This window comes from Coccinella septempunctata, chromosome 9, assembly GCF_907165205.1.
Source record: "Coccinella septempunctata chromosome 9, icCocSept1.1, whole genome shotgun sequence".
Lineage (NCBI taxonomy): Eukaryota > Metazoa > Arthropoda > Insecta > Coleoptera > Coccinellidae > Coccinella > Coccinella septempunctata.
Window position 1 is genome coordinate 19,286,813 of NC_058197.1, and position 16,661 is coordinate 19,303,473.

The 16,661-nt window shown below is 38.8% G+C and overlaps 3 protein-coding genes across 11 annotated transcripts; 2 read left to right on the plus strand and 1 right to left on the minus strand.

Moving 5' to 3' along the window:
- Window positions 1-790: 790 nt before the first annotated feature.
- Window positions 791-9,778, minus strand: LOC123320000 (protein orai-2-like). Of its 7 annotated transcripts, none has more exons than XM_044907125.1 (6): window positions 9,555-9,778; window positions 2,251-2,388; window positions 1,916-2,134; window positions 1,656-1,862; window positions 1,347-1,581; window positions 791-1,229 (listed from the first exon to the last, which is right to left on the minus strand). In XM_044907125.1, the coding sequence occupies exons 1-6, from the start codon at window positions 9,570-9,572 to the stop codon at window positions 991-993; spliced, it is 1,056 nt and encodes a 351-aa protein (XP_044763060.1). In that variant the 5' UTR covers window positions 9,573-9,778; the 3' UTR covers window positions 791-990. The 7 variants fall into 7 exon arrangements, with proteins under 7 accessions (XP_044763060.1, XP_044763062.1, XP_044763063.1 ...); XM_044907127.1 differs by lacking the exon at window positions 9,555-9,778 and adding an exon at window positions 6,099-6,234; XM_044907128.1 differs by lacking the exon at window positions 9,555-9,778 and adding an exon at window positions 5,704-5,855.
- On the plus strand, window positions 4,982-12,587 carry LOC123319999 (fructose-bisphosphate aldolase-like). Of its 3 annotated transcripts, none has more exons than XM_044907123.1 (6): window positions 4,982-5,103; window positions 11,142-11,542; window positions 11,595-11,827; window positions 11,876-12,129; window positions 12,177-12,309; window positions 12,365-12,587. In XM_044907123.1, exons 2-6 carry the CDS (start codon window positions 11,164-11,166, stop codon window positions 12,458-12,460), a joined length of 1,095 nt encoding a protein of 364 aa, XP_044763058.1. In that variant the 5' UTR covers window positions 4,982-5,103; window positions 11,142-11,163; the 3' UTR covers window positions 12,461-12,587. The 3 variants fall into 3 exon arrangements, with proteins under 3 accessions (XP_044763058.1, XP_044763056.1, XP_044763057.1); XM_044907121.1 differs by lacking the exon at window positions 4,982-5,103 and adding an exon at window positions 6,361-6,533; XM_044907122.1 differs by lacking the exon at window positions 4,982-5,103 and adding an exon at window positions 7,671-7,890.
- A 764-nt stretch (window positions 12,588-13,351) lies between these two features.
- LOC123320002 (fructose-bisphosphate aldolase-like) lies at window positions 13,352-16,299 on the plus strand. The gene is made up of 6 exons (XM_044907131.1): window positions 13,352-13,505; window positions 14,796-15,191; window positions 15,247-15,479; window positions 15,533-15,786; window positions 15,841-15,973; window positions 16,028-16,299. The coding sequence occupies exons 2-6, from the start codon at window positions 14,813-14,815 to the stop codon at window positions 16,121-16,123; spliced, it is 1,095 nt and encodes a 364-aa protein (XP_044763066.1). The 5' UTR covers window positions 13,352-13,505; window positions 14,796-14,812; the 3' UTR covers window positions 16,124-16,299.
- Window positions 16,300-16,661: the final 362 nt, after the last annotated feature.

Here is a 16,661-nt window from a genome sequence, read left to right on the forward strand (position 1 = left end):
TGTAGTTGACAAAAAATTAATATATAATTGTAGATTGCTGATATGATAGTTTACTTATTTATATAGATGGACTAATATTTTTGGAAATTTTTATTGTTAATGGAGTGAAAAATGTACTCTCTCTGCTTCTCTCTTATTGTATTTCCTAATCATTTAATTGCCACTCAATAAAACTGTGAAATACAGTGTTTTTTTCTTTTTCTTGTTATCAACGAACAAATTTCATCTCAGATTATGACGAATTAAACGTTTTTTAGCAAAACATTGTGATGCAGCCATACTGAGGGTGAGTCTTCGACTCGTACAAATATTTTAACAGTAGATTCTTGAGCTCAGAAGAAAAACTTTATTCCTATACCATAAATTGCAATTTGGCCCTGATAAAAGATATAGCCATTTAAAATTTTCTTAATGAGCTGTGCCTCCCTTGAAAAACAAAATTTCCATCAGAATATCTAGGTAAATCTGTGACTCTACACATCTGCGGATCTTTTAAACAGTGTTGTATTCAGCCAAAGTACCCAATTTTTCAAATTTCACAGATACTTTTTTATTTTTGAACATCAAATTACTCGAAAACGGCGCATTATACGAAAAAATATAAAGAATATTCCATAAAAATAAAAAAATTTATGGTTTTTCATCAGCCTGTATCTTTCAAACCGAGCCAATTCAAACAAAATGGTAAAGAAAAAAGTGTTCCTTTTGACCTCAAGAACATACTGTATACTACTTAAAAATAATTTGGTAGCTCTACCAGTATCATCAAAAGACTAATAGAAAAAAGACAAAACGACAAAACTTTTATTTACCTTACATGTCATTAAACATTTATCTTACATTAAACAAAGTTTGGTTTCACAGCCTTAAATGAATACTACCAACAGTTCATCCAAATAAAGCAACTTGCACTGGTGACTAATGGGTAAAAACTATATGGTAAAACATCTACCAACAAATTGAGACGCCGAAGAAAGAAAAAAGTTCAGATCACACAGGATTACTGATGTTGTCCAGACGTCTCTTCATATCCTCCAACTGAACCATATCGTTGGAACTGGAATTGCACTTAAGCACTACTAGGGAATGGTAGAAATGAACGGTGAACAACACGAAGATTATCAGTACTGGTATCACCACCACAGTAGCTGCTATCGCCGCTGGAAAAGAGTAATCCCAGAACTTGACCCAGCACAATATCGCCACCTCTAGGAGGAACAGGAATAGACCTGGAACAAGGGGAATTCATCAATACCATTCGGAATGTCATTCACAAGAACAGGCTGAGTCTGGATCATCCTTTCCTAGCCATCTTCATGTTTTTGTATCTAGAAAACTGTACCCACCTAAAACAGTAGAAAACGCCCATGCTATCTCGATGAAACCACGCATCCTCTCGTGTGGACTCTCCGAAACCCACTCGCAAATCTCCATCTTGGCTATGGCGTCAATATTCGGTAGTATATAGGTTGAAATCATCAAGGCAAATATGTGCACTGACACCAAGACCGTCGTACAAACAGCGAATATCACGAACAACCATTCTGGTACGCCTGTAGGCTCGTTTATCTGAAGTTCTACCTGGAAAAATCACGATTAGTGACTTTTTTAAATATTTTCGGGACTTGAACTGATCCCTGGGGAACCCCACTCACCATAGCGACCATCGCAAAACCAGATAGGAGTTCGGAAGTGGCAGAGGTAGCCTTCAGTTTGGCCCTGGACATGTGCAGTCGTCTCCAGGATAAGCTCTGTTTCTCGTTGAAATGGACCATTTGTGGCGAGGTCATCTCCAAGGACGCTTTGCAAGTGCACCTGCAACTGCAGCCGCTGCTTTCTTCGTCTATTTGCTGGTGGATCAACTGTAAGAGAAGTTGGTGTGAGATCCTGGCCATAAGGTGAGAGTGGTACCAACCTTTTGTGTGCTGCCAGTCTTGTAGCCGTTTCTAGGGTTGGACACAAGGCTGGAGGAGCAAGAATAGACGTTCTGCTTCTCTTTGGTTTGAGCTAGATTGGTGCCCTCTTGACCTGTCGACACCGGACTGTCGATTATGGAGTAGATCTTCGCTGATCTTGGGGTTTCGGGTGTGAAGTTGAGCGATTTTGGTCTGGGTAAGGTCTGCTGCTTGGAATTCTGTTGGGAGAAGGTACTGGGTTTTTCATTGAGTATTGAGTTCGCTTCAGATTTGACTTTTAGATGAAGTTTGTGTGGGGGTAGGTTAGGAATGGGTATAATCTGGTCGTACTCACGAAATTGGTGAAGTTGGACATGTGGGTGGGTCTGTTACGGTGGTAGATGTCCTCAGACGTGAGAAATCTCCTGATTGTCCTCGGTTTTTTGGTTAGGGGCGATGGGAAGCTCACTTGGGTGGATTGGTCTTGGTAAAACTGTGGAAAAATAGAATCTGTATATGGCACCCTTGTGGTGAAGGTTAAAATTAATTTTTCTTGATCTATAAGGCACACAAGTCATTGTACATTTCAAAACAAAGCTTACAAAGAGTCAAAAAACCAACAATAACATATTGGAGGATACAAGTTGATATGAAAGTTCTTCGAATAATCAAAGTGCAAAATTACTACTACTGACCTAAAGTCTAGACTCTCTCACATGCTTCGTTAACAGAATTGTATCGTTTCAGAAGTTTCTGAGAATTTTTTCAACACAATAATACTTTTCACCAAACTTCACACAAAAAAAAATCTCCCTTAGGTCCGTTTCCTAGCTATATTTCCACGCCTAAACAATTCCTGTACTATACAAAAAAGATCTTGTTTCTTAAAGCCGACCGAGAAGTGTTGTGATACTTTTTAACCAACCAACATTGCCAATTTCTTACAGGAATTGACCGTAAAGTCCCATTTGATTACGAGGATTATAAATAGAACTTAGGTATGCAAGAATAATACTATTCTGTTGAAATTCATCTCGGGAATATCATCTTGCGAAGCTGGAGTGGAAAGCTTATATTCGATCGGCACTAATTTCGATACAGGGTGGCCAAAAAATCCTATCTTCGTTCCCAATGATCAATTACTCAACTACTCACCAGTGTCTCCTTGTTTATGTTGTGTAAACCACCCATTTGAAGTATTTTTTCGAATATGATGCGTACCATTTTCAATTGAAGTAAAACGTAAATAATTTTATCGGAAAAGTGAGGAAAATTCATTCAAAAACGTGGAGAACTGATGGAAATTCCTATGGTTATTGTTTAAGGGTATTAATATTAATTTTTTTCGAATGGTCACGATTCAAACGACAATTACTGGATGGAATAACGATTGGATCATGAAAAATTATTTATTGTCCAATTGGAAATGCACATTCAAGGTGTTCGGTATGCTCTAGCTTGATTTCAGAGCTGATAATGTTGAATTAAAACGATGAATTCGCCCAATTGGTGTTTTATTCTATTTTATTCTTGAAACAATCGAATAAAGCATGAATGGAATCCCCATTTGAATGAAAAATATGTTCACAGACACTGTGAAAAACACTATCATTATTTACCATGGTAAAATTTTTATTAAGAAGGAAAGCTGTATTGAAATTGTTAGGTGTAAAATTTCATATAGTGAGTTTGGCCATCTGATAAAAAAAATAATTTGAGCTACAGTATCTGTAACACATAAATTATGTTTCCAAAAAAAACCCTGGATTTTCCTCATCTTTATTTAAGAACGCATCTGTTAATTTTTCTGAAAGCGCATTTCCAATAATTATAATAATTTAATTTTTCCTCTCGAAAAAACTGATTCAATCACCTAGATATGCCATTAATAGAAAATTATTTCACATTTCAGGGACACTATTTGCATCAATTCATAAACATCACAATAATGAATAGCAATTTCACATCTTGAAAACATGAAAATTACTCGTAAAAAACATTTTAGTGTCAATGAGATAGTTTTTGCCAATTTTCATGAGAATATAATCGTCATTCTTTCAGTTTTTTTTTGTTGCAGGAACCGAAACAATGAATACCATTACCCTGAGCCCATACTTCACGAAAAACACAACGATAGTTTCCAATTTCTGTAGGAAATGTTACTCAACTGAAGAGGAAATTTTTATAACTGGGGTAAATGTATCGTTCCTGAAAAAATACGACAGCAAATATCACCAATTGGTGTTGAACAATTTGTTTTTAACCCCTGACGTAAAATCAGAGGAATCATGGGAGAATTCAGAAGTGACGATAGACAGAAAGGTAACTAAGTTAAACTTCGAGCAGAAGAGATTTAAAATTAGACGTTTAATGAAAATAAAGGCTAGGATATCTAGAAAATATTCCAGGTTTTACAGAAATAAGAAAATAAGTCGTGAATTATTACCACGCAAATTTAAAGAAGAAATTATAGGCGAAAAACTAGAAAAAGAAGACGAATATCTATATAAAAAAATGAATAACAGCAAAGTTTCAATAAACAAACAAATAAGCGTAACAATCAAACAAGAAATAACAGATACGGTAGGTAAAATTGAGGAAAATAATCTGGGTGAACCAAAGAAGGAATCTAAATGGATTCCACCCATTTCACCTCACAATTTGATCGAGGAAAAATATTACAACGACCCATGGGCTCTACTAGTCGTTACGATTTTCCTCAACAGAACTTCTTGTTTACTAGCCCTGCCATACATGGAAAAATTTTTCGTGGACTTCAAAGGTCCATACGATGTTTTAAAAGTGAAAATCGAGGATTTGGAACAGTATTTTACAAAAATAGGTACTGGTGATGTGTTACAAACAGTTTTCCCATTATTAATCAGTTTTTCTTAGGTTTGATCAAGACGAGGGCCACTCAGGTGTGGAAAATGTCTTACGATTTCGTCAATAAGGATTGGAAAAATGTTGGCGAGTTGTACGGGGTTGGAAAATATGCGGAAGATGCATACAGGATGTTCCATCTCGGGGATTTCAGTGTCGAACCGACAGATAGATACCTCAAGATTTATAAGGCGTGGTATCAGATGAAGAAGACGCAAGAGGATTCTGGGATTTACGAGCCAAACTCTCAGGTTTACCTGGAGGATTATTACATCGGTCCAGAGTGTGAAGATCGTACAGAAATGCCCTAAGGATTGTTCGAAAGGTGAGTACCTAACAAAAAAAACTCCAGTACTGCAGCATTTCTTCAACCTTCACTGCAGTCGGTTCTCCTCGTGTATGATTGTGATTTTCTGGGTCACCTTGTAGCTATCGACGTTAATGGTGAAGGTTCTTGATCCTTTTCTCGGATACCTCTTCGTGACATGAATAATTCAGTCGTAAAAACACTCCATATATGTTTACAACAACGAATCCAAGAAATCTTGAACTTGACTTTCGATTTTATTTGACGAATTACATCATTGAGGATGAGTATAGGTTTTTACTGCCATTGTGTTGGATCGAGAGTCGAAGCTTATGGGAATCTTCCGAGAAATACATTGTCGTTGGCTGTTATTATTTTTTTTTCGAGGTTTCATCGAGAATCTGAGTTGTCAAGGTGTGATTTGTTTGATTGGAGTTCACACGTGGATGCTGCATTCTTAGGAGAGAAATATACTGCTCAACAGCTAGAGTATGTTGTGTGAATGATTTTAGGACCTTGATGAGGTTTTTTCGGATGAGATCCATGTGATATTTTTCGAGGAAAAACAATGAAACATCAAATTGTTAGTTTTCGGTAATCATTCACTTCTGTACGTACTTTGTGTAATTTGATGGTGATTCAGACCAAATTCTATATGAACTTCCTGCCAGCAATCACAATATTTATCGGAGTAATGAACAATTACGTTAAAAATTAATGTACGAACAACATCGACCGTGAAGTATACATTCAATAGTACTACGATTTTTTTAGAGGACTTCCTCATCGTCAGCCATATTTCGAGGAAATGCAGGTTTTCATCATTTCCTGCCCATAACAGGAACCTAAGTTATTCGATCATAAATATACATATATTAAAACAACACTAATACAATTTTAAACAGTTATCGATAAAAACCTAAGTTAACTGAGGTCTTGCTGAATTTGTATTGATTAAAACGAAATTCTAAGATTACTTGAGTATGATAGATAGGGAAAAACAGAATATTTACCGATTTTCACCCAAATACCTCGCATATCTTCGATAAAAACAACAAAAACAACTTTTCATTCAATTATTTCCGATCCATCGTAACCGAAATTTCAATCAAATTTCGGCAATAATCCAATTTTTTACGACCAATTTATTGAACCTCGAAGTATTAAATCCAGAACTCCGTGGATGTACGAGGGCGATACGAAAAAAATTCGTACTCATAGAATTCCAATTTTTTGACAACAAGAAAGTCATACAGTTCTTTTTCTGTCCGTATTTTTGTACGGTTTTTTTCTGTTGGGACCGGAAGTTGAACAGGAGTTTTTTCAATGGATATGGGGGATACTTTAGAGGCTCGGATAGAGAATATATCCAGTTGCCAGAGGAAGTTGGATATGATAACGGCGGAGTTGCAGAGGAAAAGACAGCATGAAGAAAGGCCTGAGAAATGGTGGGTGTTTTTTCTTATTCGAGTAGGTTTTCCGTATTTTTTCAGGGTATCCTTGAGATTTACCGGGAAATAAGGTAGAAACTCTCGATATTACATAGTTTTTTCAATATCTATCTCAATTTTGAATTGGTTTTTGGCGGAAATCCTCGTGATGGCTATTTTTAGAATTTGGATCTCCTTTTTCAGGGGAAAAACCCATTGTTTCTCGTCCTATTAAGATACAAATCATTTTGTGGAATTCAGAAGAATTAGGAGTTTACACAGCATATTATCGTTGCATTGTTTTTCCTCGAATTTATCTGCGTATTACCAATGTTTATTGTCATAGCTGTGGCTTGCTCTAGGATGTTAAAACAAATATTGAGTAGCCTTCCATTCGCCAACATTATTCAACATAAAAATATGGTGAGAAATCTCGTAGAATCATCTTTGAAATCAGTTATTTTACCATCCATAGGGACAAGACTGAAAAAATTATATTTCTGGAACTTGGATCCATTTAAAACACCATTGGGAAGATATAATTTTTTTTATGTTCGGTTTCAAAGGTGGAGAGAGAAATTTTTAGTAAATTCAGCATAGGTTTCGGATAAAAAATAGAAGAGTTCATCTCTGTCGCCTCGTTTTATAGTCCCTCGTATGAAATAACGTTCTTCGTCCTATAATTTGAGACATTTATTTTTCGGTAGGTAAGTGAACAGTTTACGAAATTACAATAAATCATTCCTAGAAACGGCCGAGGAGATATATTCGCGACGAAAACAATTTTTTTCAGGGACACCGCATCAATTTACTCGGAATATAGATAAAAATATGTAGGATCGATTATTGTACATAACTGTGACCTTTTCGGAATTTTGGAATTTGCCTCGTGGAAGAATGCATAACTCTTTTAAGGTCAAGCTACCCGCAGTTGTAAAAAAATGTTAATTACTCAGAGAGAATTCTTCAGAATTTAAATGGTGGAGGCGCAGTTGGGGAACATTAAATTTTTCGTAATGAACATTGAAATCGAGTTTTCAATTATGTATGTTGCGCTCCTCAATCTTCTACCCTTAAATCACGACTAAAAAGACGAGTATTCATTGTTGAAAACATCGATGTGCTCGCTTTCAGTAAAGATCGAGTCTTCTCGTCTGAAAAATTGTCAGAAAACGTCAGAATTTTTTTCCAAATTGTGCACCGTCAAATTCACAGTGCGGTTTATTTCGGTTTCTTTCGATTTCGACGAAAACTCGAGGTCCTACATGATACAGGGCGATCGGCAGTCCGTAGATTCACGAGTTTGATCCATCGGACCTTAGGTACTTTCGGTCCCTTCCGGTAGATGATAACAGCTAAATTTCCGATTGTGAAGGTGAGTTTTTCGATTTAAGGGGGTGTGATATTCAATTTATGATTTTTTAAATTTATCGGTCATCATAATAATGTGTAATACACTTGGGAAATCATTTTTTCGATGTCCCTTGAATTGCTGGTCTTTCAACTATTGTAATCGTGCGGAAACGCTGATTTCTCACACTAAAAAATGTTATTACATTACTTTATCACCTTCCAACTAACTCGATCAATAAGTTAGTATTATTCCTTTATCAATCCTTCCTTTCAAACCTTCGCGATAACGAATTTAATTTCTAAAACAAGAAAACAATGAAGACGCTATCGTTCGACGAATATAATCGGCAAATTCGCGATAAAATAAATTAATACCTTCGTGGAAAAATAGAATGCGTTCTAGAAATGGAAATTTTAAAGCATACGACTCAATCTGATTGACTTTGAGTGATATAAACACTCATATTCGTCCTTTCTGAATTTGGCGTGTCGACCGTCATACACACCGGCCCTCAATCGCATCGAGAATATATTGGAATCGTGATACAGTCGCATACAGTTGTGATCTGGAGGAAAATAACGTGTCCCACATAGAAAACTTGAATTTAACGAAGCTCTTCGAAAAAAATCATCGTGGATGGCTCCTTTTACTCGGGACACCTTGTATATTATTTCTAGACGATTTATTCGACTCGTGAGTGATATTTTTCCCGATTCTCAAAAAACTGGACGTGGCAATCATGATCACATTATTCACTTAAAGATTTGAAAACATTCACGCATCTGACCTCGGTTTGTTGTAGTAATCAGTGGAATAATCGTATTTACGAATTTTTTTCTGCAACTAGTCGCAACGGATCTCGACAACAATTATATCAGGTGACGAACAAACTACTCGTCGAGAGCTTAAGATGTTAATTTTTGTTTTCTTCCCAGAAAAACCCGATTTCCTTTTGAAATTTGTACATATTTGCAGGGGTTTTCAAGCGAGGACAATAAGATGTATTCACAGTTGAAGGAATATTTTGTATTTTTTCAAATCGTCCCTTTAATTTCCATCATCGAGCCAAAATCTCTTGGAAAATTAAATTCCAATACTTTACAGAATGGTGGATGCGCTGGTACCTCCGTTTTCATCTATCGATGCTCAAAAAGCTATAATGGCAAAAAATATGTAATTTCCTCAACTCATGTTATTGACACAAACGTTCCTTACCAAAGAGTTCATATTATTTGTTTATTGGAATTGAAAAAGTTAGTATTTTTGTCAAGGTTCGCGAATCTGCTATGAACCATCAATGTTCTTTCTTTATGATTGATATTATTTATTATAATTGAAGATATGTATCACACGATTTTTTTGAATATTCTTTTAAAAAAAAAAAGTGAAAGGACTAGAGGCTTTGGGCAATCAGAACACTACCAGTAAAATGTTTGAGATGCATGCTCCATAAGCTTCTTTGAGCACCAATAAAATAGACTTCCAATTGAAGTTTTCCAATTAGGTCTATCAGAAATGTTTTTGCGCTACTTCTATTACTGAATTGCTATTTTATAAACCCGAAGACTGTACACTTATTTGATTTCAAGACCATGAGTTCAATAGAACTATTTCCTAAGTGTTCAAACTGCTGGTTTAAGACAGCCTCAAGAAGTGCTCCACTTCTTCCTTCTCTTCCACCTCACCTTCAAATGTGAAGGCATCGTCGACTTTCACCTCCACCTCCAATCGGTCGAAGTAGACACTTTCAAATCTCCAGTTCGTCGCACTTCACAACAAACTCTTATCAGGTCCGAAACCACATCTTGGCTACGAAAAAAAATTTTAAAACTTTTACGCTCGGTCTACCTTCGATCGGACAAGGCTGCGGCACGCTCAACACTTCCGCGGTGTTCGAACGACTGAAGATGTTGCCCACAGGCTAACACAGGCCGGCCAGGTGGGTGCATCGGAGACGCAACTTTTTTTTTGAGGCGATTGCGTTGGTTTCCCGGCGGAAACCGGCAAAATCCGCGTTAGGCGCATCCGGCTCGAAGGACCAAATTTTGGATAGATCGATTTAGAAGCTTTCTGGGTCATCTGAGGGTATATAAGTCTAAAAGAACGTTATCTTGGTCTATGTATGGTAAATCGAACCTTGAGGGCTAGATCCTGTTGAGTGATATTTTTATTATCAACTTTATATGCAACTTGGGTGTAGGAGATGATCATTATCGTTCTTCAAAGCGAATCTAGCTGGCCATGGGGCAACCTGCTGTCTCCAAGCCACCTTGGATCGTACAATGGTCTGGATTCCACGAATCGGGATGTTGCATATGGAGGTTTTTTAGGGTCTGGGCTGCTTTTGTCGACCTCCCGATCGATTACGCACATCTTCCTACTGAATCCGGCTCGGAGGACCAATATATTCTGCCGAATTTGAATTCATCCAGCCCGAAGGACCAAAATCGCTGGATCGGGCCACGTGTCCCACCCACGCGATCATTGAAGCGTTCGGGCTTGATGAAGGATCAAAACCGTGTAATTTCCCTCTAATAATTTTTTAATACTCGTTATTAACCGCGTATTACATGCACGATTCCCGTTACAACCGTGTGTAGGTTCGAAATGAAATCGATCTTCGATTATACGCTTCGTTCTGCAAGTCATACGAGCTCGTCGAAGATATTCTTGAAATCGATTTATGGGTAATTATCGATCGGGGCATAATGAATTGGTTCGTGATATATTGGTTACACCCGGTTATGTAATATGGGAAGAATTTAAGTAATGAAGGTTTCACGAGGTGCTTAAGGGAATTTTCAAAGGTTCAGGTCTTATTCTTCATCTTTTTCCACCTACAAAACCAAATTTATATGTTTTTTGGCAGAATTCAGATTGAATATTGACTTGACGCAGGTTAAATACACGAAATATGTAGTAGGTTAGGTGGTAACATCCAGCTGACCTTGTTTAGGTTACGTTAGGTTAGCTAAGGTTAGGTTAGGTTAGGTTTCACGAGGTGCATATGGTAATTTTCAAGGGTTTAGATCTTATTCTTCGAATTTTCACTCGTACAAAACGAAATTCAATTAGAATCACCAGGTTTTTCGCCGATTAAATATCAAATTTACGCAATTACTACCTTAAGACAAGAAATATGTATTAAGTTAGGTGGTAACATCAAGCTGACCTTGATTAGGTTATGTTAGGTTAGGTCAGATTGAGTTATAACTTAAGGTACGGAAAAAATGGCAACATCTCTCTCAAATCCTCGATTTCTCCTGTTGCAGCACCCCGATAATCTACAGGAGCATGCCCACACGCTGGAACTACCCCGAGCCCGCGCTCCAGGACGAGCTGCGCAAGATCGCGAACGCCATAGTTGCCCCGGGCAAGGGCATCCTGGCCGCCGACGAGTCCGTAAGCACCTGCGGCAAGCGACTCGCAGACATCGGCACCGAGAACACGGAGGACAACAGGAGGAAGTACAGGCAGCTGCTGTTCACCACCGACAAGCAGCTGGGCGACTACATCAGCGGCGTCATACTCTTCCACGAGACCGTCTACCAGAAGGCGGACGACGGTACGCCCTTCATCGAGCTGCTGAAGCAGAGGGGGATCATCCCCGGTATCAAGGTGGACACTGGGGTGGTCAACCTGATGGGGTCCTTGGACGAGTGCACCACTCAAGGTAAGCATGAGCTAGGATGTTTTATCTAGTCTATATTATTTACCGTGTCTAGGTCTCGACGATCTGGGCAAAAGATGCGCCCAATACAAGAAAGACGGCTGTCATTTCGCCAAGTGGCGTTGCGTCCTAAAAATCGGCGAACACACCCCTTCCTACCAGGCCATCTTGGAAAACGCCAACGTTTTAGCCCGCTACGCCTCCATCTGCCAGTCCAACCGCATAGTACCTATAGTAGAACCGGAAATACTCCCGGATGGCGACCACGACATCGAGCGCTGTCAAAAGGTTGACGTTTAAACCTGTCAAAATCGCGCCTAACCTATAAAGTTGCAGGTGACGGAGACTGTTTTGGCCTTTGTATATAAGGCGTTGGCCGACCACAACATCTTCCTGGAGGGTACCTTGCTGAAGCCCAACATGGTGACGGGGGGTGCGCAGTGCTCCACCAAGTACAGCAAGGAGGAGATCGGGAAGGCCACGGTGGTGGCCCTGTCCAGGACTGTACCTCCGGCCGTACCAGGCGTCACTTTCTTATCCGGCGGACAGTCTGAAGAAGAGGCTACATGCAACCTGGACGCTATGAACAGGTTGGTGATTTTTCAGTGTTTAGCGAAATTCTGACATAGTTTTTTAGATACCCGGGTAAAAAACCCTGGGCCTTGACCTTCAGTTATGGGAGAGCCCTTCAAGCTTCCGTCCTTAAGGCTTGGGCTGGGAAGGACGAGAACATAGCGGCGGGACAGCAAGAACTCTTGATCAGGGCCAAGGTGAGCTAAGGTGACTAGGTTTCGATTGATTGTTAAGGTTTTTTGTGTGTTTTAGGCCAACAGCGAAGCTTCCTTGGGTAAATACGAGGCGGGTAGCGCTCAAGGGAAAGCCGGGGAACAAGGATTGTTCATCAAGGACCACGCGTATTAAGAGGTTGAAAATTTACGGACAGTGACCTAGCTATCTTCTTATTTATGTGAAACATTGGCAAAGTGATGAAGTACCTATACGATTTATATACGATATACAGGGAAATTATAGATTTTATTTTATGGTAGACTGTGGTTTTTCGTGGGGCTGTGAGTTTTTTCCCTAAAGAACAGCTTTCTTTGAATTATTTAAAAAAATTATAGTAACAAACTAGCTCTCTATTTCAACACGACGCGAATAACAAAACTATTTTTTAAACGAGTCCTAACAACATTCTTCCAAGTGCAACTGAGTTTTTTCTGCGAACAATCGTTTGTTTACGATACTGGGTGATTACATAAAAGTTTAATCATGTTTATACGATGAAATTAACGAGTTGTGAAAGAAGTCGGTGTGGACTTGAAGATTTCAATCTTTCTGTCTACAAGCCTTATTGTAAAACCTTTCACTTGGATTATAATGGAGGAAATGGTGTTTTCTTGTTCAATTTTTGAAAATTCGAATTCTTTCGCAACATTGCATCAGTGTCTTTCGACTTTCTACTCTAGCGGACGTGCGTTTAAAGGACAAAATCCTGCGACACTTTAAACGAAGCTAATGCCATGTTGCCCTATCTAAAACCTGAAAAATTTCAAAAACTTCACAAACATGTGCAAGAAAACGAATCAAAACGAATTAAATGAACCATTAAGAGTGAATTTCTAGACGTTATCATTCAAATACCAAAGATCTTTGGATTTCTGTACACAAGGATCGAACTGATTATATCCCCGTAGTTTTTTCCCCAACTGCAGGAAATTCCGAACGGTTTGGCGGAGAGGTGGCGCACGTAGCGTGCGCATCGCCCATCGATCAAGAAGCGACAAACTCGCCTTTCTCCTTGGGTTCATCGTGAACGAGCGAGAAGGAAAGGAAGGTGGATAGAATTTCCCTCTGAAAATTTTCCAGAGTGACCTTTCTACGTCCTCTAGTGTGGAGTCGAAACAATTTCATTCAATTGTTATTTGAGGTTGCAGGGTGTGAGTGCGAGATTCTTTCAGAAAAAGTGAGTATACGAATTGGGGGTTTTGTTATATAAGTAAGGGATAGAGATGTTTTGGTGATGGGGGAAAAATAAAGGGGGAGGGAAATCTTTTTCTCCTTGCAAAAAATTGTTGATGTTGATTTTCATATATTATGTTTTTTTTTTAAAGGAAAAGGTTTAAATAATGATATTTTAGCCCCTTTTGATTTATTTTTTTGGTAAGGAAATTTAATTTAAAAAAAAACATTTGATCTTTTATCCAATTCATCGAGAGTTTCAGTAAAATACATAATTTTTTCATTCCACGTCGAATATAGAATTTTTTCCACTTGAACAACCTGTATATTCTCGAGTTTTCTCCAATATATTGAAGGAAAAAAAAGAAAAACTCAAAAAGTTTGAATTTCCAATGACTTTTTTCTCATCATTATGATTTTATCAGATAGTTTTATAATTGTCATTCAATTAGCAATAAAAAAAAGTATTCCCTCAATTTGATGGATTGAATTATCAATTTTGCGGTGTTATTAAAATATTTTTATAAAATTTATTCTTAGAGTTGGTATGATTATGCAAGAATCATCTCTGTAAACTTAACGAAAAAAAATTAGTGCCAGCTCAACATAAGTAGTTCATATCTTAAATATGTGCAAAATCAACAACACAAAAGTCTGTCAACAGAGCGCTGAAGTAATTTTTTTCTGAAAAAAGTTACATATCATTCAGTTTCCTTTTCTCACTCTGTATGGAAGTGAAAGGATTCCTATTTTTTTCCTCTTACGTCTTGTAGTGATTCAATGACCTTCATATCCTTTGGTGTTATTACCTACCTCAAGTTCATTTCTTCTCTTGCAGAAGTTTTATTTTTCTTCAATAAGTTGTTTCTTAAAAATTTGTTTACTATTACAACGTCTTATCTTATCGTGTCGAGTTGAAATTACAACAGACCGCGCCTATTCAGTTGTTTTTCGTTAATAAAAGTAGATTTTAGGGTTTGTTAAGTAGTAAAGATCATTTAGGGGTCAACGTTTGTTGAACTGGACTTTGGTCGTTCAGTTTTTGAAACAAAAAATATTTCAACATACTTTACTGATTTGTTTGTGTACCCAGGATGATAATAAACTGCTAGTCGAAAGAATATTGTGTTTTCTCTGCAGAAAAACACAATTTCTTTTTAAAATACATACAGGGTGAGCCTTTGACTCGTACAAATATTCTAACAGTAGATACTTGAGATCGAAGAACCTCAAGAGGCTAAAGATACCTATTGCAAGTATATTCTGGACATCCATCATGATGAACCCGTTTCAGAAACATAACCTTCAGCCATGCCTACCCGTTGGAACTACCCCGCTCCAGAGCTGCAAGACGAGCTGCGCAAGATCGCCAACGCCATCGTCTCCAACGGCAAGGGTATCTTGGCCGCCGACGAATCCGTAGGTACCATGGGCAAACGACTCGCAGACATCGGTCTAGAGAACACCGAGGAGAACAGGAGGAAATACAGGCAACTGCTGTTCACCACCGACAAGAACCTAGGCAACCACATCAGCGGCGTCATCCTCTTCCACGAAACCGTCTACCAGAAGGCTGACGACGGTACGCCCTTCATCGAGCTGCTGAAACAGAGGGGGATCATCCCCGGTATCAAGGTGGACACTGGGGTGGTCCCCCTGATGGGGTCCCTGGATGAAACCACCACTCAAGGTCAGGGGAAGGGTTGGCGTGAAGTTGTACCATCTGAGTTAACTTATTGTTGCAGGTCTGGATGATCTGGGTAAAAGATGCGCCCAATACAAGAAGGACGGTTGTCAGTTTGCCAAGTGGCGTTGCGTTTTGAAAATCGGCGAACACACCCCTTCCTACCAGGCCATCTTGGAAAACGCCAACGTTTTAGCCCGTTACGCTTCCATCTGTCAAGCCAACAGGATAGTACCCATAGTGGAGCCAGAGATTCTCCCCGATGGCGACCATTGCATCGAGCGTTGTCAAAAAGTAAGTGAGGACCTTTTAAAACAACCACCAACATCTCATCTTCTCTCCTTAAGGTAACAGAGACGGTCCTGGCCTTCGTATACAAAGCCCTAGCCGACCACAACGTCTTCCTCGAAGGTACCTTGCTGAAACCCAACATGGTAACCTCAGGACAATCCGCTAAAACCAAGGCCAGCAAAGAGGAAATTGCCAAAGCGACCGTGACCGCCCTTTCCAGGACCGTACCACCGGCAGTACCCGGCATCACCTTCCTTTCAGGTGGTCAATCAGAAGAGGAAGCCACGCAGAACTTGGACGCCATGAACAGGTAAGTTTAGGAGGTGTTTAAAGGGTTCTGGGTTATATTCTTGTTGTTTTCCAGGTACCAGGGTAAGAAACCTTGGGCTTTAACCTTCAGTTATGGTCGCGCCTTGCAAGCATCAGTCTTGAAGGCTTGGGGTGGTAAAGACGAGAACGTAGCAGCTGGACAACAGGAACTCCTCATCAGGGCTAAGGTGAGTCGAAAAAATTTAAAGGATAACAATGTTTTTAACCGTGATGATTGACAGGCCAACAGCGAGGCGTCTATGGGTAAATACGAGGCTGGAAGTGTCAAAGGAAAGGCTGGGGATGCTGGTCTGTTCGTCAAAGACCACGTCTACTAGATCGTCGATAGAGTGTGGGTTGTAGATGGTTACTATTTCTTAAACTTTCTTATACAAGGCGATATTTGAAATATCCCGAGACAATTTTTTATCGTGAGTCCTACCATGATTTTCCAACGATTCTACTTATATGTTTTAAATGTGTATATACAATAAATTATTTTTGAAGTTTTAAACGATGGGGATTTCAGTTTTTGCGGCCTGACAGAAAAAATAGTCTAGTTCTATGGTATGTGTCATTGTGACAGCTGAGGGAACGCCCACTGGATAACTGTGAACCAATCAGAGTGATTTATGGGCGTTTTTTAATAAGAAGTCTGTTTAGGTAATCCTGAAAGTAAATAACGATGGTTAGACGTTTGTACTTTGTATTCATTTATGGAATGTTGAATTCGATGAATGAATACATTCTTATATGGAAGAATAAATCGAGAAAAACATTGTTGTTGTTCAGGAACTTGTCTGTTATTTAACGTGGACTGTTAAATTAATCATTCAATGGTCCAACAACATATACAAGTTGTATCGTTGAGTAATC